The sequence below is a fragment of the Mustela nigripes genome, chromosome 4 (genome assembly GCF_022355385.1).
Source record: "Mustela nigripes isolate SB6536 chromosome 4, MUSNIG.SB6536, whole genome shotgun sequence".
NCBI lineage: Eukaryota > Metazoa > Chordata > Mammalia > Carnivora > Mustelidae > Mustela > Mustela nigripes.
The window spans coordinates 93,285,496-93,308,165 of record NC_081560.1 but is presented as its reverse complement, the minus strand read 5'-3'; the positions used below and the strand labels follow the sequence as shown (position 1 = coordinate 93,308,165).

Here is a 22,670-nt window from a genome sequence, read left to right as displayed (position 1 = left end):
TGGGTCACCTGTGCATCAACGCAGGGTGAGCCGTTCTGCATGTGCACCGGCTTTGACCCTGGGTGTCTGTGGGTCTAGCAGGCCAGCTGCAGCCCCTTCCATAGTCTCCAAGTCCCCTCAAGGCCAGAAACACCTTCCCGGCCTGGGGCCTGCTCCCCGTGTGACGGGAGACATGAGTTCATACCACAGACCCTTGTTGCTGGGAGGAGCTGTGGGAAGCTCCAGCTGAAAGTTGTGCTGGTGCCGAGGAGGGTTTCTGGGTCACCTGTGCATCAACGCAGGGTGAGCCGTTCTGCATGTGCACCGGCTTTGACCCTGGGTGTCTGTGGGTCTAGCAGGCCAGCTGCAGCCCCTTCCATAGTCTCCAAGTCCCCTCAAGGCCAGAAACACCTTCCCGGCCTGGGGCCTGCTCCCCGTGTGACGGGAGACATGAGTTCATACCACAGACCCTTGTTGCTGGGAGGAGCTGTGGGAAGCTCCAGCTGAAAGTTGTGCTGGTGCCGAGGAGGGTTTCTGGTACTCTTGACCGGGGCTGTCCCAAGTCTAGCCAGGAGCGTGGGCAGGATTGTCCCGTAGCTCTTCAGGCCTCGGGGTGGCCAAGTCCTTCGGGAGCCCTGAGCGCTGCTGGCCCGGGATGCTGGCCGCTGCTGAGCACAACCGCTTTCTCTGCCCGCCCTGTCCTCGCTCAGGTTCACGAGAAGCTGGACTCGGAGCTGACCGGACTGCACCCGGCCCTGCAGGTGGACGTGGTGTGGGCCCTGTGCGTGCTGCGGCAGGTGCAGGAGGCAGAGCTGCGGGCCGTGCTGCGCCCTGAACTGCACGGCCAGTTTCTAGGTGAGGGGTGGGGCGTCCCCTCCTCCTGAGCCCACGGCCACCGCACGTGCCCATCTGCTTTTGCGCGCCTCTGCCAGGGCAGGGCAGAGGCGGCCCCCTGAGCTCACCTGGCATTCACCACTCCTCTGCCCTCTCCCTGTGGGGGGCCCCCAGACCCTCTTCCCTGATAGCGCATGTGGTTCAGGGGGCAGTGTGGGGGCAGCGCGCCTGTCCTGCGTGTCCCTCAGCCCACCCGCTCTTCTCACGCTGTCTTCTCCTTTAGAGGCCAAGTCTCCGAAGGACCAGGGCACCTTGAGGAAGCTGCTGCATGTGAACGCTAGCGCACAGCTGGAGCACCCTGGGTACGCGGGCCCATGTCTGCCGGCTGCGGCCCTGGTCCCTGGACTGTCTGCCCTCGACAGGAAGGTGACCCCCTTGCAGAAGGAGCTGCAGGACACGCTGAAGGGGCTGCTGGGGAGCAGCGACAGGGGCAGCTTCGCGGTGCCCACGCAGTACGGCTGGGTCTTGGGTGAGCCCCGCACACCCCCTTACTGACGGCCACGGGGCTGCTGCTCATTCCAGCCCTCTGTGGTGAGGGCCCTGCGCCCCCGGGGACGGTCCCCAACACGTGCACCCACGCCCCTCCTAGATGCTGAGGTGCTGCTGGACCCTGACGGCCAGTTCCTGCCCCTCAGGAACTTTGTGGCCCCTCATCTCGCCCCACCATCTGGAAGCCAGCCGCTGCCCCCCGGAGCCAAGAGGTAGGCAGCCAGACGCCTTCCCTGGGTCTCCCTGCTCCCTCCGCGGGCCCCAGGAGCACACTCCGCCTGAGCCCCGCGCCCTTCCCTGCCAGGCTGGCCTTCCTGCGCTGGGAGTTCTCCAGCTATGGCAGCCGGAGCCGAGACCTGCTGGGGCGCTTCGCGCTGGCCCGGCGCCACGTGCAGGCCGCTGGCTTCCTGGTGGTGGACGTGAGTACCATGGGGCCCGGGGTCAGCCACGTCGGGGTCCCCCTTCACACGGAAGAAAGGGAAGCTTTGAAGGTGGCGTTAAGGCCGCAGCTTCTGGGAGCCACTCAGAGCCTCATAGACCCAGTCTGCATGCTGGCCGCAGAGAGCAGATGGTCTTACAGGCTGGGGGACGGTTTTGTCACGTTTTTGTCTTGGATGTTTTTCTGTCTTCAGTGGTTTTTAGAAATTAAAAAGCTGTTTTTGGGCGCTACAGCGTTCCGGATCCCTGGCCCAGGGGTCAGGGTGCTGTAGCTCTGAGCACTGAGGGAAGTGAGGCCTCCTTGCCGGCCACAGTCCTGCGGCTCTGTGGGCTTGGGAGGCTAGGGGTGCAGGCGCAGAACATCGGGCAGAGCCGCGGTAGCCATGCCCTCCCCGCAGGTCCCCTACTACGAGTGGCTGGATCTCAAGTCCGAGTGGCAGAAAGGCGCCTACCTGAAGGACAAGATGCGAAAAGCAGTGGCAGAGGAGCTAGCCAAGTGACGCGTCTCGAGCCATGGACTGTGCTTGCAGGGGGCCAGGCTCTCCCGAGGCCTGGCCAGGGCCACTGGACACTCGTGCCTGGACAAGCTTGCCCAGAGGGGCGTGCTGGCCTGCAGCTTCTGCTTCTTACGGGCAATAAACCTGTGATTTCAGCTTTCAACAGCAGGAGACATTTCGGGTTTTGTTGCCTTCACCGCCCTCTGCCCTGTTTTGCGCGCTACTGGCCTGTCCCCACCTCTGCCTTCCTCAGGGACCCCCTTGGGACGCACACAGCTGCCTGTTGCACACGTTTGCCCAGGGGGTGGCTGTCCCTCCGTAAGTGGGAGGGGGTAGCGACAATGGCCCAGGCAAGAGACCTGCCAAAGCGAAGGACTGGCATGGGTGAGCGCCAGGTGCAGATCAGCTCCGAGGGGCCTCGTGCGGCCCCCTGAGGACATGTGAGCCTGTCCTGTACGCTGCTCAGGCTCACCTGCCTCCATGGGACACACACGAGTCCCTTTGTGCTCGTGAGAAGGGACGCAGTAGCTGTGTGGTCCCAGTTTCCTCAGTGGCGACCTCTCGTGCCACTGGCGGGTGTCCCACCAAGATACTGACAGGGATGGGAGTCCCCAAGTAGGACAGCTCATGGGCACGAGGACCCCTGTGCCCTCTACACCTGCACGTCCCTCTTGCTAGCTGCCACCCGTTTTCTCCATTTCTCCCCTGACCTCAGAGCTTCTATAGAGGAGTCTGACTGCGTAGCCCTCGGGTGGGATCTGCGCCAGTTCCTTCCGGGCAGCGCTCATGCAGGTGCTCTGGTCTGGCCCTTCCCTGCCCCTGCGGTTGGATGGCTCAGCCCCATTCCCGAGGATGGTACAAACCCCAGTTCTCGGATGAACACCCAGGAGTGCGGCTGGCACTGTGCCGGCCTACGCTCCCACCAGCAGAGTGAGGAGCCCTTTTGTTCTTTGTGTCCTTGCCATGTGGTGGTGTCCTAGATGGCTCGGATTCTAGAAGATGGGGCATCTTCCCTGTCGCTCGTGCTGGGGAGCACTAAATTCTGGCCATCGGGGGGATGTGCGTCAGGCCTCTGCCATCTTGGTGTTCCCACAGCGACCAGTGCATGTCCTTACTCCCGTTTGTATCGTCTTTGGAGAAATAACTGTTCAGCTCTGCGTCTCATTTTTAATTACGTGACCTGAGTTGTAAGAGGATGTTCTAGAAACTAGTCACTTACCGGATGAAGGATTTGCAAATGCTTCCTCCCATTTTGTGGGTTTTCACTTCCTTGATGGTGTCCTTGAACCAACGAAAGGTTTCTATGAAGGTCACTGTATCTTTTTTCTTTTGCATGTGCTTTGTGGGGGTCATATCCGAAAATCCTTTGTTTGGTGAATCTAGATCATGAAATAACACCCATCTTCTAATAAGAATTTTATAACTGTGCTCTTAATACCTTTCATCTGTTTGGGGTTTGTTTTGTATTTGGTGTGTGCTTGGTGTCCACTTTGTTCTTTTGCACATGACTCTCCACTTGTCCCAGCACTGTTACCAGGAGAACAGCTTTCTTCTCATTGTATAGTCTTGGCACCTTGGTTGAAACTCCATTGGCCACAGATGTCTGGGGTTATTTCTGGCTCTCAGTAGCCTCTTGTCTCTTGATTGTTGCTTTGTAGAACGTTCTGAAGTTAGTGTGAGTCCTGAACTACATGAAAAGGCTTCCATACAGCAAGGAAAACAGCCAACAAAACTAAAAGCCTGCAGAATAGGAGGAGATATTTGCAAATAACACATCCAATAAAGGGTTAAGATCTAAAGTATATAAAGAACTTAACACACACACACAAACACACAAAACCTTCCAGTTTAAAAATGGGCAGAAGACATGTACAGACATTTCTCCTAAGAAGACATCCAGATGGCCAACAGACACATGAAAAGATGCTCCACATCACTCGGCATCAGGTGAGACACCACCTCACACCTGTCAGAATGGCTAAAATTAACACGGAACCATAGGGGTCCGCGAGGATGTGGGACCCTCATACACTGTTGGTGGGAATTCAGGCTGGTGTAGCCGCTGTAGGCAACAGTATGGAGTTAACTCAAAAAGTTAAAAATAGAGCCACCCTACAGCCCAGCAATTGCACTGCCAGCTATTTACCCAAAAAAGATAAAACACAAATTCAAAGGGATACCCGTGCCTCTAGGTTTAGAGCAGAGCTTTTGACAGCAGCCAAATTACGGAAGTGATCCGAGTGCGCATTGCCTGATGAATGGGTGAAGGGGAGGGGAGGGGTGTACACACATGACACACAACAATGGGCTGTTTACAGCTATGAGGGAAAACTTGGCATTTGCAATGATGTGGATGATGCTGGAAGGTAGTCCGCTAAGTGGACTAAGAAAGGCACCATAGGATTTCACTTGTGTATGGAATTTATGAAACAAGAAGGAAAAAAGGCAAACTAAAAAACAGACTCCTAACTATAGAGCACAAATGCATACCCAAGGGGAGGTGGCCGAGGGGCCGGGGTGCTTGGTGAGCACTGAGTGACCGGAAGTGTTGGCTCACTCCACGCCTGCAGTTCATACGACCCTACGTTAACCACACCGGAATTTTAAAGAGGGTGAGTCCTACTTAATGGTACATTTTCAAGGTGGTTTTGACAATTCTGGGTCCCTTGTGGCTGTGTATGAATTTTAGAAGAAGCCGGTCAGTTCTTACAAAGAAGTAGCTGGGACTCAGAGAGGAATAGCAAGGGAACCTCGGCTCAGTTTGGGGAGCGCTTTCGGAACCACCTTATGCCTTCTGATCCATGAACATGGGATGTTTGCACATTGATTTAGCTGTTCCTTAATTTCAAAGTTTTTCTAATTTTTAGAGTGTAAATTTTGAGCTTCCCTTGCTAAACTAATTCCTAAGGACTTTATTCTTTTGGGGGTTATTATGAATGACATTCTCTTTATTTCAATTTTGGATTGTTTATTACAAATTTATAGAAATACAGTTGTGTCTTGGGGCACCTGGGTGGCTCAGTGTGTTAAAGCCTCTGCCTTCGGCTCAGGTCATGATCCCGGGGTCCTGGGATCGAGCCCCGCATCGGGCTCTCTGCTGAGCGTGGAGCCTGCTTCCTCCTCTCTCTCTGTCTGCCTCTCTGCCTACTTGAGATCTCTGTCAAATAAATAAATAAAACCTTTAAAAAAATACAGTTGAGTCTGTACCCAAAGTATAATTCATGTACAATATCCTGTTAGTTTTGGTGTACATCATGGTGACTCTATTTGTACACGGATCCCCATGAGTCTAGTTACCTCTGTCACCGAAGTTACAAGAACATTATTGACCGTCTTCCCCATGCTGTACATTGTACCCATGACTTACATGTTTTCTAACTGGAAGTTTGTGCCTGTTAATCCGCTTCATCTGTGTACCACCCCCATGGCCCCTCCCTCCATCTGGTCACCCTTCTTTGAAGCTGTTGCCATTTTGTGTTTGGGGTTTTCGATTTTTTACAATTTTGTAGGATTTTTTGAAAAAGATTTTATTTATTTGACAGAGACACAGTGAGAGAGGGAACAGAAGCAGGGGGAGAGGAAGAGGGAGAAACAGGCTCCCCGCTGAACAGGGAGCCCAATGCAGGGCTCGATCCCAGAACCCTGGGATCCTGACCTGCGCTGCAGGCAAACACTTAACAACTGAGTCCCCCAGGTGCCCTATTGTGTAGTTTTTTGAGGAACCTCCACTCCAAGAAATGGCTGCATCGATTTATGTTCCCATCAACAGTGCACGAGTGTCCCAACTTGACGCGCTTGCTAACACTTCTCATATCTCTTTTGATACTAGCCATTCTGACAGGGCAGGGTGGTCTCTCCCTGTTGTGATGTGTGTGTCTCAGGCGATGAGTGACACTGAGCATCTTTTCACGCGTCTGTTGGCGTATGCTTTTCTTCTTTAGAGAAGTACCTATTCAGATCCTCTGCCTGTTTTTTAATCAAGGTATCTGTTGTTGGGTTTTTGTTATATGCTTTGTTTTATATGTTTTATCGCGTATGTTCTGTATGTATTTTGGGTATTCGCCCCTCACTTGGTCGTGTGGTTCGCGGGTCCCCCTCCCATTCTGTAGGCTGCCGCCTTCGTGTTTCGTTCCCCCTGTGCACCAGCTTTCTGGGCTGATGCAGTCTCGTGTTGCCCTTGCCTGAGGAGACTCCGAAAAGAATGTTGCGAGACTGATAGAGAACGTGCCTGTGCTCTCCTCTGGGGGTTTATGGTTTCGGGTCTCACACTGTAGTCTTTTGTCCATTTTTAATTTATTTTTGCGTGTAGGGTAAGGCAGTGCCCGGTCTCGTTCTGCATGTTGTCCAGTGTCTGTCGGCGAGACCGTCTTATCCCCGTCAGACATTCTTGCCTTCTTTCTCACAGGTTCGTTGACCCCCTAAGTGTGGCTTTATTTCTGGACTCTCTCCAGTTCCGCTGACCCGTGTCTGTTTCCCGCCAGACCCGTACTGTTTGGATCACTTTGATTATGTGCTTTGTAGTGCAGTGTAAAGTGTGGGCGCATGGCACCTCCACGTTTGCTCCTTCTTGGGGTCGCTTTGGCTGTGAGGCACTGACCGTCCACCTCCCTGTACTGCTCTTGAACCCGCAGCCTTGCTGAACTGATGTTCCTGTCCTGATTGTCGCTGCTGCTTGTCAAGTTTGTCCTTGACTTTAGGATTTTTACAGACGCCTGCTGTGGCTCTGCCTGCCTATATCCTACCTGGAGTCCATTGGGCTTCCTGATGTCTGGGAGGTTTTTGTATTCAGCTTAGAAGTGTGAGCCGTGCCTTCTGTGGAAGTGCACGCTCTCCTCCTGGCGTTCCCACGATGGGGGTGTCCAGGCCGTTAACGTGTTCCGCATTTCCCGGAGACTCTGTTCGCTTGTCTTCTCCCCCGTTCTTCAGCTGGCATGGTCTGTCCAGCTTCAAGTTCACCCATTCTCCTGCCCATTCGAATCTTCTGTTCACCCCTTAAAGTGAATGTCATCATTCTCCTGCCCATTCGAATCTTCTGTTCACCCCTTAAAGTGAATGTCATCATTTCCCTGCGTTTTGGATGTTCTCCCCTTAATGTGACCTTATCATTTGACCTCCCTTAACTTCTTTGCTCAGGCACACGTGTACCATGGCGCCTCGAAGTCTCTGTGAGGTGTGTCATCCTGCCATCCTCTTGGGCAGTTTCTGTTGCCCGCTTTCTTCCCCATACAGGGGTATATATAGTCCTACTTTCCTCTCCTTGTGCCTGGTAATTTTCTGTTGGAAATTGGGCATTTTTAATAAAATACTGTAATAATTCTGGGCTCAGGGCCAACACTTTCTCTCCTCTGGGGCTTCTCACTGTTACTTGCTCGTTTGCGGGACTGGCTAAGTTATCTTGGTGAAGTCTTCCGCTTTTCCCTTGCGGTGTGCGGCCTCTGGTGCCCTTCCTCTGGAAAGTACATGGCTGTGCCCACAGTCACCCTGGCCTGCTCTCTGGGCTCTGGCTTCACTGGCTCTGTGAGTCTCCTCCCAGATGCCTTTGACCATAACCTCCACGGTCTTGAGAGCAACCCTCGGACTCAAACTTCCCCAGGCGCTATTGCATGGCAAGTTGGCTCCTCGGGGAAGAGACTGGGAGCTGAGCACTCAGTGGAGGGGGGACAGCAGCCTCTTCTGGAGTGGAACCATGGCCCTGAGCTGACATACTTCACATACCAGGCCCAGGGTAGAGTCTCCCTCCACAAGTGGGGGCTAATCAGAGGAAGGGAGCTCCACCTCACTCACACTTGCCTGGGACTCAGGCTCAGCAGCACGTGCCAGGATGGGATAGGAAACGCTGAGAACCTGGGGGCCCCGTGTTCTTGGCTCAGCAGTCAGGTGCATTCTCTACCTTCGTGAGCAGGGAGAGGGGAAGGAGGCAGCGGCTTGGCTGCATCAGATACCAATGACTCTGCATTCTTTCAAACTTTGAACGGGACACCCGAGTGGCTCAGTCGTGTCCAATGCTTGGTTTCAGTTCCGGTCAGGGGACCAAGCCTGAGTCAGGCTCTGCACTCTGTGCAGAATGCGCTTGAGTTTCTCTCCTGCCCCTCCTCCATGCGCATGTGCGCACTCTCTTTCCTTTCTCAAATAAATAAATAAATCTTTAAAAAAATAACAAAATAGGGACGCCTGGGTGGCTCAGTTGGTTAAGCAGCTGCCTGTGGCTCAGGTCATGATCCCAGCGTCCTGGGATCGAGTCCCACATCGGGCTCCTTGCTCAGCAGGGAGCCTGCTTCTCCCTCTGCCTCTGCCTGCCATTCTGTCTGCCTGTACTTGCTCTCTCCCCCTCTCTCTCTGATAAATAAATAAAATCTTTAAAAAAAAAAAAATAACAAAATAAGTTGGCCCCAATTTCCTTGAATAGCTCTTTCTTAGTCCATTTTCCCATTAGATCATTTCCAGGAGCCCTGAGTGTTGGTGGTATGATTTCCACCAGTTTCACTGGGAAACAGGCTTTCATTCTGGAAGTCTGGCTGCCCTCACTCCTTTTCTTGCCTCCCTGTGCGGTTAGACCCCGCAGTCCCGTGTCGAAAACGGGCGGGAACAGATGCCCTTTTCCTGCCTCCACCTCAGAGAGCGTTCAGTCTCGCCACTGAGCACGGCGTTGGCTCCAAGCTTTTGCATAATCTCAGTCGAGCTCATTTTTACTTGCCAAGAAGTTTTTCACCATCTGAACGGCTGTTGGATTACGTCAGACGGGTCATGTGTCACTCAATACGGCCACATAATTTTTCTTGTTTAGCTTGCAGATATGGTGGGTTCCACCAAATGGTTTTCAAGTGCCGAGCCGTCCGCGCACACCTGGAATAAATTCCATTGGTCACGGTCGTGTAGTTCTTTTTATACAGTGTCAGACTCAATCTGCCAGTCTGGCACTGAGATTTTCTGTGCCAGAGTTCATGGGCAACACGGTCTGTAGCTTCTTGTTTGCTGCTTGTTTCTGGCACCATCTTAGCTTGGTTTTGGTGCAGTATTTGAACTCGCCTCAGGAGATGAGCTTGGATGTGCTACCTTCATCTCCTGCTTTCTGGAAGAGACCACTTCAAACAGACATTGTACTTTGCACACTTGGGGGAAGTGGCCGATGCACTCTGGGCCTGGAGTTTTCTTCGGGTAAGCTCTTAAATGACAAATTAAGTGTCTTTCATGGTTCCAGCACTGTTCAGACCATCTCCTTCAACTCGGTTGCTCGAATTTGGTGATTTTAATTTGCTTCTTGCCTCCAGGGATTTCAGACATCACCCTGGCGCTCCCGGGAACAGTCTCACCCAGCATCCGGCGCCATGTGGCCCGGTCAGGCCACCTCCGAGCTAAGCATTCAGATCCCAGCGCGCTCGGCTACTGGGCTTCTGTCCTCTTCAGGTTGTCAGCCTCATTAGGGCTCGGTCGGTCTTAAATCCCCACAGAACCATCTTGTTTCATTGATTTCCTGTTTCCACTGTCACTGATTTCCACTCCTGACTTCAATATTTCCTTCTTTTTGGTGCTTTCGGTCTTATTTTGCTCTTCTTGTCCTAGTTCCATGAGGCAGGAACGTCAATGATGTTGAGGTCTTGCCGCTCTCTGATGCGTATACATATCCCTTCGGCTGCATTACCGCAGACCACACTCTTCAATGTTTTGTATCATTCTTCTTCAGGTCAGTTCTGTGTTAAAAACCCCGAGGCCCTCCCCCTTCACCCCCGGATCACGTGCCGGAGTGTGGCTTTCTTCCCAGCATTTGCAGGGTTTCCTGTCGTCTTGCCGTGGTCTGAACACAACGCCGTGATCTGGACACACCGGGGTGTGTTTTCCACCTGAGCTGTGAGCTTCCTCATGAGAGGTCCCCTACTTAGAACACAGGATCACTCCGCGTCACTGGCCAGGCGGCCCGTGGGGACAGTGGCAGGTGCGCTGTGGCTGTCCTGCACCGGGCTGGCTCGCTGCCCAGCGGCGCAGTGGGTCGTCTGGAGGCCGGAGGGGGGTCCACAGCCACACCTGCGGCGGCAGCCTCCCCGCAGCTGCGCTGGCCTCTGCCCCACGTACTTTGCGGCTCTAACAGCTGCCATGAGCACATCTGGGACAGTCATGTTCTCCTAGGGGACTGATCCCAGCCTCTAGCGTGTCTCCGCACACTGTCAGTCTGCCGACATCACGCCTCTGCTCAGAGGTCTGCCTTCTCAGATGCTGCCCCGTGCGGCGCCCTCGTTTGGCTGCTGCCTGCCGTTGGGCTGCTGGCCACACCGCGAGTCCACTGCTGCCAGCCCACCGACCCCGTGACTCTAAGTGACTTTCCCATAAACAGCACATGCTTCCATCGGCCTTTCGTGTCCCCTCCGCCTGTCTTTGCCTCCCACTCTGTGCGCGCACATGTTACCATGTCTCATGTAATTTGTACAATTAGCCTACTCACGTTTGTGCGTGTTAAGGCCCAAAGCTGGCCATTTTGTTGTCTTCCTGTTTGCCTCTGTTCCTTGTTCTTTCGTTTCTCTCATCCTGCTTTCCTGTGGACTCTTTGAACACTTCTTTTTAAACATCTTATTTATTTGAGAGAGAGGGAGAAAGCATAAGCAGTGGGGAGAGGGGGAAGCAGGCTCCCCACTGAGCAGGCTGACGCAGGGCTCTAATCCCAGCACCCTGGGATCATGACCTGAGCCAAAGGCAGAGGCTTAACTAGCTGAGCCACCCAGGCGCCCTTCTGTGGACTCTGACCATTTAAAAGGACTGTATCTCGACTTACATAGAATGGTTTGGGGTGTGTCATCTCGTTTTGTCTTTTTTTTTTTTTTTAAGATTTTATTTATGTATTTGACACAGATCACGAGCAGGCAGAGAGAGAGGGGGAAGCAGGCTCCCCGCTGAGCAGAGAGCCCAATGCAGGGCTCAATCCCAGGACCCTGAGATCATGACCTGAGCTGAAGGCAGAGACTTTTAACCCACCGAGCCACATAGGCGCTCCAATAAATAAAATCTTTTTTTTAAAAAACCCTCTTGAGGGGCACTGAGTGGCTCAGTGGGTTAAGCCTCTGCCTTCAGCTCGGGTCACGATTTCCAGGTCCTGGGATAGGGTCCCTCATGGGGCTCTCTGCTCAGCGGGGAGCCTAATTTCCCCTCCCTCTCTGCCAACTTGTGATCTCTGTCTGTCAAATAAAATAAAATTTAAAAAAATCTTAAAAAAAAAAACCCTCTTGAGTGTCAGCTGGTGTTAATGTTTGTTTCATCGTCACACATGCCGCCAGGCACTCAGGAGGAGAGCTTGCTCTCTGTCCTTCCCGTGCTCCTTCTTCCCTCCTGGTGCCCCAAGAGGACACCCTTATCGTGTTCATCCTGGTGGAGGGACGTGCTTTACCCAGGCTTGTGGGGCGCTGGGCAGGGGCCGGAGCCCTCAGAGTCCCCTCACTCAGGGTGCATTTCTCCGTCGCTCCCGTGCATGCACACAGGCACACGGCCGAAGCCAGGGTCTTCTTCTTGAATGGTTCTCACTTTCTAACACCTGGAACACAGGGTGCGCTTCCCTCCAGCCGTGGGCTCTGGACAAGAAGAGCACTGCACTTGCCCTCAGCGTTCTCTGTAGGGTTCACGCTCGTCTGGCTGCTTCAATGATCTCGTCCTCAGTGCTCAGAGCTTACAGCTCAAGTGTCCAGATGTGGATTTCCTTGGATGTACCATATTTGGGATTTGCTCAGCTCCTTGGATCTCTACGTCTCTGTCTTTGGCTGTGTTGGGGAGCTTCAGACATCACTTGAGTACTCTTTCCGACCACTCGCCCCTGCCCCTTTTCTGAGACTCCAGCTATGTGAACAGCGGATCTTGTGTTGTTACCCCCCCATGTTCCTGAGCCTCTGTCCAATTTTCCCCAGCGTTTTCATTATTGTTGTTGTAAACAGGTTGAGTCCTTTCTGTGGACCCATCCTCAGCCTCACGGGGACGTCCCCTGTCATTTCGGGCCACAGATAAGCCGCCCAGCAAGTGTTTCATTTTGATGAGTCTGTATCGTGCTGTGATTTTGGTTTTCTTCTGTGTTATGTCTCTTTCTTTGCTGACATTTTCCATTTGCTCCAAGATAAACTGTTATTCCTTATGGAAGCTTTTCGAGCACGACAGATTTAAAGTCCCTGTCTGATAATCCTAGCATCTCCGCCTCCGTTTGGGCATCAACCGGTTCCTCTTTCTGATTCTGATTGTGCCTTTCCTGGGTCTGGGGTTTCCTTGAGTTTCCTGGTAGGATGGGGATTTTTTATTGTCCCCTGATCAGTTGCGTGATTTCGGTTCACATTCTGTATTTTAGCAGGTGGCCGTCCTGTTCAGGCTTGCCAGGTGGGTCCTGGGTATGCTCTAGTGGCCTGTGGTTTCGGTGGAAACCTGGAACTCTGGCCGGGGGCTGGGGAATCTTGTGGGCACCCCCTAACCAGTGCTCAGGTTGGGGCATCTTGGTGGGGCAGAGGGACAGTGAGCAGGGTGGGGAAGGAATGGGCCTCTCCCTGATCCTCCTGCCAGTTCTGGCAGACACCCCTAGAGTCGCAGTGGAACTCCAGCCCCACATGGGGATGAATACACACCCCTGGTCCTCTTCCTGGTAGCAGGATGGGGGCGGGCAGGGGGAGGTCAAGAAATGTGATCCTGGACCCCCTTATGTGGGGCTGTTCTGTTGTTCCTCCAGCCCTGGGGACCCCCACCATGTCACCTCACTCTTTTCATGTCAGAGAGTTGTTCTGGTTTCCTGTATTTATTGGCAGTCGGGCAAAGAGACAAAGCTAGGCCACAAAGCAGACAAAGCTAGAAGGCCTTCATGGCATGCTGAAGGGCTTTTGGTTTCCGGAAAGTGTGTGCAGGCCAGTTAGTAGGGTCCGTGGAGCAGTGGGGCTAAGAAGAACTCAGCCCCGGCTGCAGCACCTGCGAAGGGCGGGAGTGGAGGGAGCGGAGGCAACTTAGAGGAGTCTGGGAGGCGCGGATGAAGGTGTGGGGAAGAAGGGGAAGAGGAGGGTCCTGGTCGGGGATAGATGAACGGGTCTCCAGCATTTCCAGACCCTGAGAGGGGTGCAGGATGCCGGCTCAGGCTGGGCAAGGCGGGGCTGCTGCCTAGGGCAGGCAAGGGGGTTAGCTCCACGGTGCATCCCGGGCGGCCACGCAGAGACAGGTTGGGGAGACGCCCAGCCCCACCCCCATGACAATAACCGCTCTGATTCCCTGCCCCCGTCCAGCTCTGGGTGGCGACAATGGTCATCTGTCTCCTGGAGCCGGAGCCTGGCACTGGGCGGGTGCGAGCGCGGGAGGGCCCAGGAGGAAGCAAGGGCACAACTCGGGGAGGCTCGAGAGGGCTTGCGGCTCTGGGGTGCGGCGGAGGCGGCCGCGGAAGCGGTGCGGGGGCGTGGCTCTCCTCTTCCTCCGCCTGTCCGGGAGCCGAGCTGCGGGGTGCGCCCCCACCCTCGCCTTCCCGCACTGCTCGATCTCCAGTTTCCATGGAGCCGGGAGGCGGTTGCCACGGAGACCAGCGCGCGCAGCCAATCGGCGCGGAGCTGCGGCTCCGGCTCACCTCCTGGATGGAGGCAAGGGGCGCGCAGGAGGCCGGGCACCGGGTCGGCGCCACCACCTCCCTCGGGGCGCTGAGGCCCCTGCCCCCTGCGCGCTGGCGACCCTCCCCACCCCCTTCTCTTCCAGGCCCTGCTTAGGGTTGATGTTCCCTGGTCCAGCTTCCGACCGGCCCCGAATCCCCTGGCGTCCAGAGGGGAATGCTGCAGGAAAGGCGGGGCCGGGCAGCGCGGAAGGAGAGCGAAGCCCAGGTCGGGGAAAGGAGGAAGGCCGCCCCCCGCCCCAGCCGCTCTGCAGTGCTTGGGGCGCACGCGCACGCTCACTCGGGGCTCCGGGCAGGCGGGGCGGCGCTGACGTCATCCGATGACCCACCCACCCCCTACCCCCTGGCCGAGGGGCGGTGGCCGCGCAGGCTCCGCCGGACCGACGCACGGACAGACCGGGCACGGAGGGAAGGGCGCACGGTCAGGCCATGCCCGGGGAGGCTGCCCGCGCCGAGCTGCTGCTGCCGGAGGCGGGCAGGCCCGGGCCCCGCACAGGTGAGGCCTCGGGCTGTGCCCCCTGCGGCTGTCTCCGCCGCCCTGTCCCTGCCTGTCCCCTGTCTAATCCCTCTCCTGCTGTCCCCTCTGTCCTTCTGCCTTCTCCAATCACCCCTCCCCCGCCACCCCGTCCCCTCTCCGGTCCTTCTGGCGCCCTGCCCTTTCGAGCACCTGAATGCTGACCGCCCCCCCCCCCCCCCACGTCCCAGCTCAGGACTGCGGGGAAGGGCGGAAACGGGATGTCCTCCAGGAGCCGGGAGCGATGCGAGGGCCTGTGAGCATCCCAGGGCTCCGTGGCTCTCGGCTGGTGTCCTGCCCTCTGGGCCGCCGCTGTTGCCCCATTGTCTGTGAGCAGCTGTGGGCCCTGAACAGAGGTGGGGGGTTCTCCACTGCACCCCATCATCAGGGGCACCCGCCCCTTAGAGGCCTGAAGCTGCCTCAGGGATGGTGGCCTGGGCAGCTGGAGCAGGACTGGAGCTAGAGCCTGGGGAAGCCCGGGCGACAGGCTGTGAGGGTGGGAGGTCAGATCCCCTGGGGGAGCAGGTCTGGGGGCAGTGCCCCGGGGCGCAGGCAAACATCACTGGAGAGGCGAGGTCAGCAAGTTTGGGTGGAGGCTGAGGGTGTCTACCTGGGTCTGAAAGGACCAAGAAGGGTGGCCCAGCAGGTCAGCCATGAGGGCCAAGGGCACCTTACTGTGGATCAGTCACCTGGGAGTGTCCGCAGAGCTGGGTCCGGGGGCCTGGACTCCCTCTGGGGTCCAGTAAAGCTAGGACTTCTCAGACCCAGGGTCTCAAGTTGCTTGATGACCTTGAATGCTTCTAAAAACCTTTGACTTTTGACTTCCCTTCCTCATCCCCCATGTCTGGGCTCTGCCCTCTCCCTGCCCCAGGACGGGACGGCAAGGGTACCACCCGCTCTGAGCCCCATCTCCTCCCGTCCCTGCCCACCACACCCACCTCCAGGCATTCGGTGTCTGTCAAACGGCAGTGGACTCGAAAGACCCCTTCTCAGGATCCCCTGGCCACCTCAGAAATGCAGTAGTATGGCCCCGGCACCCAAGGGAGCGTCCCCCATTGCTGCAGGCCAATGGGCAGTGGAGGGCACTACCCCTTCATAAAAACTTCACCCCTAATCCTGGCAGATTCTTGACTTTTGGAGACAACTGAGGCACATAGTTGTGGGGTGATAATGGGTAGGAAGCAGGAACCCTCTGAACGGGTGGTCGAGGCCCAGGCAGCCCCTGTGATGCTGCCCTGGGTCCGGCTTGCATATTCCTGGCAGGGGGAGCCCTTCCAGCCCCGCGGGGCGGAATGGCCCGGCTGGCCCTATTGTCCTGGAGCCCGTCCTCCCACTGCCCTCTCCCACGGGACCCCACCCCCACCCCCACACTCCAGCTCAGCCTCCGTGGGACCTGCAGCCTGAGGATGCACACACAGTGGCCCCACTTCTCTCTCTGTGAGCAGGAGTGAGAGCAGAGCCGGGTGGCACCCCTAGAGGCTGGCCTCAGGTGTGGGCAGCAAGGAGACAAGGCCTAGAGGCGAGACCTCCACACACAGGAGGTGGGAAACCTAGATCATCACAGAGCCAGCGGGATGCAGGTGTCCTGCCCCTGGGGGTTTCTTTTCTTTTTTTTTTTTTTTTTAAGATTTTATTTATTTGACAGAGATCAGAAGCAGGCAGAGAGGCAGGCAGAGAGAGAGGAGGCTGAGCAGAGAGCCCGATGCGGGGCTCGATCCCAGGACCCTGGGATCATGACCTGAGCCGAAGGCAGCGGCTTAACCCACTGAGCCACCCAGGTGCCCCCCCCCCGGGGTTTCTGATGCAGGTCAGGTGAGGTCACTTGCCAGGTCCCAGCCAGCCAGTGTCTGCAGATGGGTGCTGGTCCTGGCCTCAGGATCCATGCCCTCCATCCCCGGCCCAAGGCTGCTCCCCTGGCATCGCACCTTTCGGAAATTCTCTCCCAGACACTCCTGGAGGATGCCTCTCCTTCTCACACCCCTCTCTTTCCACAGAGTCGTCCTGTGATGTGGCCGTGGCCACCACCCCAAGAGGGGACCGGCTGGAGCACTGTGCCCTGACCCCTGGACCCAGCACCCTGGCCCTGGAGTTTCTGCCCAGCAAGCCAGGCGCCCGGCCCCCGCCCGAGGGAGCCAGCTGGGATGCAGGGCCAGGAGGCACCCCCTCGGCCTGGGCAGTCCCCACAGAAGGCAGCCCCAGCCTGGGTTCCCCCGAGGCCCAGCCTGCCAGTGGCCCTCCCCCAACCACCCTGGAGCCCCGGATCGTGATGGGTGAGGAGACCCGCCGGGTGTCCCTGCCGTCCAGGGCAGCCCTTCCAGAGCTCAGGGACTGGGAGGGTGGGCACCCCAGCCTGGACCCACCCCCCGAGTTGTGTTCTCAGGGTGACCCTCCTGTGCCTTGCCCTGCACCAGACCCTGACTCCTACTTCACGCCACCCTCCACTCCCACCGAGACCACCTCTGCCCTGCTCCTTGGCCCCGGGCCCCGCAGGGAGGCCCCGGCTGAGCCAGGGGACTCGCCGCCCGCCTCGCCATCAGGCTCCTACATCACAGCAGATGGAGACAGCTGGGCCTCATCCCCGTCCTGCTCCCTGAGCCTGCTGGCCCCGGCCGAAGGGCTAGATGTCCCCTCAGGCTGGGGCTTCTCCCCGCCGGGCTCCGTGGCCGATGAGCAGGAGCTGCCTCCCGCGGGGCCCCCGGGCCCCCCGTCCCCAGAATCCAGCATCTCAGCCGACAGCAGCTCTTCCTGGGGCCAAGAGGGCCACTTCTTCGAGCTGGACTTCCTGGCCAACGACCCCATGGTCCCCGCCGCCCTCCTGCCCTTCCGAGGCAGCCTCATCGTGCAGGTGGAGGCTGTGGAGGTGACGCCAAGAGCCCCCGAGGAGGAGGAGGAGGTCCCTGTCCCTGGAGGGGACCCAGCCGGGGAGGGCGAGGACGACAGCACGTTCGCCTCCTCCCTGCAGTCCCTGTCTGACCTCTCCATCACCGAGGGCATGGACGAGGCCTTCGCCTTCCGGGACGACACCTCGGCGGCCTCATCCGACCCCGACTCGGCCTCCTATGCGGGGGCAGACGACGAGAGGCTGTACAGCGAGGAGCCCCATGCGCAGCCTGCCGCCCTGCTCCAGGACACCCCCGGCGAGCCCGCTCCTACCGTCTCCGCGGGGGTGGCCAGCCCAGCCTCCGAGAGCCGGGAGCCGGGTGCCCGGGTTCCCGAGATGGGCCAGGCCTCCACTCCTCCCGCAGCACAGGAAACCCCGGGCCTCACTGGGGAGAGCCCCTGGACCTGGGGGGAGGACATGGGCTCCATCTCGGGTCTGGTGCCTGCTGCTGCGGTCACGGCTCAGCCCCAATGGGAGGATGACGGCGCAGCCTTAGGCCCAGAGTCTTGGACCTCCCCAGAAGAGGGAACCCTCATTCCAGGCCCAGACTCTCTGCAGAACCTGGAAGGAGAAGCAGGCCAAGGCCCTGAATCTGAGGCCACACCTCTGTCCCTGCAGGACACCGGCCTCCCCTCAGGCCAGGCGCTGGCCGCCACAGTCAGCCCTGTGCCCCAGCCGGGGGACACGGACAGGACCTTACACCAGGGCCCTGACTGTGAGGCCACACCTGTGTCCCTGCAGGACGCAGCCCTCCCCTCAAGCCAAGGGACTCCTGCCAAGGCCAGGCCTGAGACCCTGCGGGTAGATGCAGGCTACGTGCCAGGGATCGACCCTGTGGTCACTGCAGCCCAACAGGGAGGACAAGTGACCTCGGAACTGAGGCCAGCACCTGAGGAAAGGGACACAAGCTGCACGGGAGGTCTGGGGCCTCCAGCCCGGGACCAGGCCCAGCTGGATGGACTGGAGCCAGCTGCAGACACTGGGGTGCCCTGGACCTCATGGGGTACCTCCAAGCCTGCCACGGAGGCCCTAGACTCCCCCAAGCCTGCCACAGAGGCCACAGACCCCCTTGAGGCCCTGCAACACCCCAGGCCTGCCACAGATGCCGTGGAATGCCCTGGCTCTGACACAGAGGACACAAATTGCCCCAAGCCTGTCATGGAGACCACAGAATGCACAGAGTCTGCCACGGAGGCCACGGAATGTCCACCATCTGTCACAGAGGCTACAGAATGCCTGGAGTCTGGCACAGAGGCCCCGGAACATTCCAAGCCTTCCATGGAAGCCTCAGAATGCCCGGAACATGCTATGGAGGCCCCAAAATGCACCAAGCCTGCCAATGAGGCCCTGGAACTCCTTGAGCCGACCTCAGAGGCCCCAGAATACCCTGAGTCTGCCACAGAGGCCCTAGAACATTCTGAGCCTGCCCTGGAGACCCTGGAACATTCTGAGCCTGCCACGGAGGTCCTGGAATGCCCAGACCCTGCCACGGAGGTCCTGGAACATTCTGAGCCTGCCCCAGAGGCCCTGGAAAGCCCAGAGCCTGCCATGGAAGCCCCGGAACTCCCAGAGCCTGACACAGGGGCCCCGGAATGCCCAGAGCCTGCCATGGAAGCCCCAGGATATTCTGAGCCTGCCACGGAGACACCAGAAAGCCCAGAGCCTGCCATGGAGGTCCTAGACCATTCTGAGCCTACCCCGGAGGCCCTGGAATGCCCAGAGCCTGCCATGGAAGCCCCAGTATATTCTGAGCCTGCCACAGAGACCCTGGAATGCCCAGAACCTGCCATGGAGGCCCCAGAACATTCTGAGCCTGCCATGGAGACCCCAGAAAGTCCAGAGCCTGCCATGGAGGCCCCAGAATGCCCACAGCCTGCCATGGAGGTCCTGGAACATTCTGAGTCTTCCATGGAGACCCCGAAACATTCTGAGTTTGCCATGGAGGCCCCAGAAGACCCAGAGCCTGCCACGGAGGCCCCAGAACATTCTGAGCCTGCCACAGAGACTCCAGAATGCCCAGAGCCTGCTACGGAGGCCCCAGAACATTCTGAGCCTGCCACGGAGGCCCCAGAACATTCTGAGCCTGCCACAGAGACTTCAGAATGCCCAGAGCCTGCCACGGAGGCCCCAGAACTTTCTGTGCCTGCTACGGAAGCCCCAGAAGCTACCACGGAGGCCCAAGAATGCTCACAGCCTGCTACAGAGGCCCTCAAATGCCCCAAGCCTGCCACAGAAGCTCCAGGACTTTCTGAGCCTGCCACGGAGGCCCTAGAATATTCAGAGCCTGCCACAGGCCCCCCTGGGCCTGCCATGGAGGCCACAGACCCACCCAAGCTTGCCTCCATTAGAGAAGAAGTAGCTGAGGGTCTGTTGGCACCTAAGCAGGAAACCTGTGCCAGTGCCTGTGTTTTTGCTGGTGATGGAGTTGAGCCCCATTTTCCCCCAAAGGAGGACCCAGGGGGTGAGAATCAGGGGGCTGGAGGCCTCAGATCAACACCCCACAGTGCTAGGAAGGCTCCTGGGGATAGTGGCCCAGAGGTACATCTTGCTGCTCTCCCCGAGGTCAGTCACACATGGCCCCAGAACCCAGCAGAGGAGGGAAGAGCCAACCCCGAGCCCAGGTCTTCTGTTGCTGTGGCCTCAGAAGCTGGGCTGGCTTCCTGCTCTGAGTCTCCCCCAAGGTCTGTGGCCAGGCCTGGAAGGGGCTGCCCCGAAGAGCCTGCCCCCACCATTCCAGCACCCTCTTGGCGGCTGGAACCCATGCTGGGCCCAGGCAGTGGAGTGAGGGCTCAAGTAGCCCCTGGAAGCCCCAGCTTGTCCCCACCACAAGCCCCCGGAAGCCCTAATAGGGGTCTGCCCAGCATGACCCGAGACAGGCCCCTTGGCCCAGAGCCCACTGCTCCTGGGGTCCCCACAGAGGCAGCCCCATGCCCCATGGCACCCCTCATGCCCTGCCTTTGCCAGGGACCTAGGGAAGACTCGACGGAGGCCAAGGAGCCTCCAGGCTCTCCGGGCCTCCAGCCACCACGTGCAGGAGCCCAGCGGGCAGTGGCTGCCTCCTCAGGAACCACAAAACCTCCTGGGGCTGGGCATCGAGTCAGCCTCCCACCCCACTCCCCCCTCTTCAGCCCCAAAACGGCCCCCACGGGGGACACCCATGCCAAAGACCAGGCCTGGCGGATCTCGACCCCCTGCCAAGTGCCTCCTGGCCCTCAAGGGCTCCCAGCCGCCGAGCAACAGGATGACCAGGACAGCCTGGAGGAAGGTGAGGGGGGCTGAGGGGCCGGAGCTGTGTCCCAAGCCCGGGGCCACAGGGGGCAGGTGGGCGGGCCGTAGGGATGCGTTATGAGGCAGAAGCCGTCCTCATATGCACACGCCCCCACCCCATGCCCAGACTCGCCCCCGAGGGCTCCAGGATCCGGCCAGCACTCAGACAGCCACGGGGAGTCATCGGCCGAGCTGGAGGAGCAGGACCTCTCAGGAGCGCAGACGGCACAGTGCCCGACCCAGGTGCAGGCCCGGGATGGGGGAGGCTGCAGCCCTGAGAGGGCCCCACCCAACCCTCCCTTGGGTGCTCAAACCCTGTCCTCCCCAGGTCCCAGCAGGCGGCAGCAGCGAGGAAACAGTGGCCAAAGCCAAGCAGAGTCGCAGTGAGAAGAAGGCCCGAAAGGTGGGTGGGGTCCTGCCAGGGCCACTCCCCGGGGAACAGGCCTGCTGTGTAAGGGGACCCCTCACACCCAGTGGCTGACAGACGCCATGGGTGGGGCCATCAGGTCGTGAAACCGCTGGGGCTAGAGCACCATTGAGACCGTGCCCACAGCTGGGGTCCGGTATCCTACCCTACACCTGGGGGGCGGGTATCCCCACAGGCTCTACCCAGAGCCCACAGAGGGTCCCCTAGAGTTGGTGGCAGAGTCCTTGTTCTCCCATCAGTGTGCTCTCTCCCGGGCCTACCTGCTCCTCCCCACCCCAGCCTGGGACCCCCAGGCTGATTCCCAGGTCTGAGGCCCCTGTGCCCCCCCAGGCAATGTCCAAGCTGGGCCTACGGCAAATCCAGGGGGTCACCAGGATCACTATCCAGAAATCCAAGAACATCCTGTTTGTCATCGCCAAGCCTGATGTTTTCAAGAGCCCGGCCTCAGACACCTATGTGGTCTTCGGCGAGGCCAAGGTCTGGCCGGCCACGGGGGGTGGGGTGGGGGCCCAGGGCATGGGCTGGGGCTGACCGCTGTGCCCCTGCAGATCGAGGACCTGTCCCAGCAAGTGCACAGAGCTGCTGCTGAGAAGTTCAAAGTGCCCACAGAGCCGTCCGCCCTGGTCCCCGAGTCTGCACCTGGGCCGCTGGTGAGGTCTGGGTGTGAGGAGGAGGAGGAGGAGGAAGAGGAGGAGGAGGTAGGAAGCAGGGACACAGGAGAGGGCTGGGGAGGCGTCTCATGGCTTTTCCTGGGGTGGGGGCAGCCCCAGAACCTGCCGGCTTGCCCCCGTCCAGGTGGATGAGGCAGGACTGGAGCTCCGTGACATTGAGCTAGTGATGGCGCAGGCCAACGTGTCGAGGGCCAGGGCCGTGCGGGCCCTGAGGGACAACCAGAGCGACATCGTCAACGCCATCATGGTGAGTGGAAGGCCCTCCTCGGCCCCCTGCTGCTGGCCCTGCCGGGCCCCTCCCCAGCCTGCTCTCTTGGTCTCCTCTCTCTGCAGGAGCTCACCATGTAGCCAGGAGCGCCCCGACCGCACGGCTTCGTCCCTGCCCCCGGCTCCACTGCTCAATAAACAGGTGTCTCCACACGGCCTCTACTCTGGCTCCTCCGTGCTGGGCGCGTGCTCTGGCCAAACGGGATTTGTGGAGGGCAGAGGGGCAGAGACGCTTCCTGTGTCCGTCCGGCGTCCGTCCGTGCAGATAGTCCCAGAGGGTGGAGGTCTGGCCCCCCTTGGGGGGTGTGGCCTTCCGGTGGCCCCAGAGACTGGGAGTCCTCTCCCCACCATGTCCCCAGAGGGTGGGATCCGTCCAGTGACTCCAGGTGGTGGTGGGGGGTCCCTCCTCCCCCACCCCCACTGTGTCCACGGTGCCCACCCTACCCAGAGATGGTGAGCAGGCACCCAGCTGTGGCCCAAGCCTGGGCCTGGGGGCTGGGTTTGGGAAGGAACTCTCCAGACTCTCAGGCTGGGCAGGTTTACCAGGGAAAGCCGGTTCCTGAGTGGGGGGAGGGGCAGCAACCAGTTCTTGGCCCTCCTGGCACCCAGCTCTGCAGTGGCCGTCCATGCTCTCCATGCTCCCTCTTCTCCAAAGTCCAGTGACCCACAAAGGTGGGCCCCTGGAGAGAAGGGAGCGGCTCCTGCCGTCTACACAGGACACTCAGAACTGGTTCCACAGTCCACCCACCCTGG

At 58.7% G+C, this 22,670-nt stretch overlaps 2 protein-coding genes across 7 annotated transcripts in view; both read left to right on the top strand.

The window, feature by feature from the left end:
- TBRG4 (transforming growth factor beta regulator 4) overlaps positions 1 to 2,460 on the top strand; it is an 8,536-nt gene extending 6,076 nt beyond the window's left edge. For all 6 annotated transcript variants that reach the window (XM_059397147.1, XM_059397151.1, XM_059397150.1 and 3 more), the window contains exons 8-12: positions 690 to 834; positions 1,097 to 1,342; positions 1,463 to 1,574; positions 1,667 to 1,781; positions 2,199 to 2,460. In XM_059397147.1, coding sequence (XP_059253130.1) covers positions 690 to 834; positions 1,097 to 1,342; positions 1,463 to 1,574; positions 1,667 to 1,781; positions 2,199 to 2,300 — 720 coding nt within the window. In that variant the 3' untranslated portion in view covers positions 2,301 to 2,460. The remainder of the gene's footprint in view (positions 1 to 689; positions 835 to 1,096; positions 1,343 to 1,462; positions 1,575 to 1,666; positions 1,782 to 2,198) is intronic.
- Positions 2,461 to 4,627: 2,167 nt separating this feature from the next.
- NACAD (NAC alpha domain containing) lies at positions 4,628 to 22,073 on the top strand. Its single transcript, XM_059397141.1, has 9 exons — positions 4,628 to 4,909; positions 13,977 to 14,386; positions 16,399 to 20,550; positions 20,680 to 20,795; positions 20,881 to 20,955; positions 21,310 to 21,456; positions 21,528 to 21,677; positions 21,775 to 21,897; positions 21,984 to 22,073. Exons 2-9 carry the CDS (start codon positions 14,320 to 14,322, stop codon positions 21,996 to 21,998), a joined length of 4,845 nt encoding a protein of 1,614 aa, XP_059253124.1. The 5' UTR covers positions 4,628 to 4,909; positions 13,977 to 14,319; the 3' UTR covers positions 21,999 to 22,073.
- Positions 22,074 to 22,670: the final 597 nt, after the last annotated feature.

Coding starts and splice junctions, on each gene's coding strand:
- NACAD (XM_059397141.1), top strand. CDS start 14,320: ATGCCCGGGGAGGCTGCCCGCGCCGAGCTGCTGCTGCCGGAGGCGGGC. Junction 20,551..20,679: donor CCAGGACAGCCTGGAGGAAG/GTGAGGGGGGCT, acceptor CCCCATGCCCAG/ACTCGCCCCCGAGGGCTCCA. Junction 20,956..21,309: donor GTGAGAAGAAGGCCCGAAAG/GTGGGTGGGGTC, acceptor GTGCCCCCCCAG/GCAATGTCCAAGCTGGGCCT.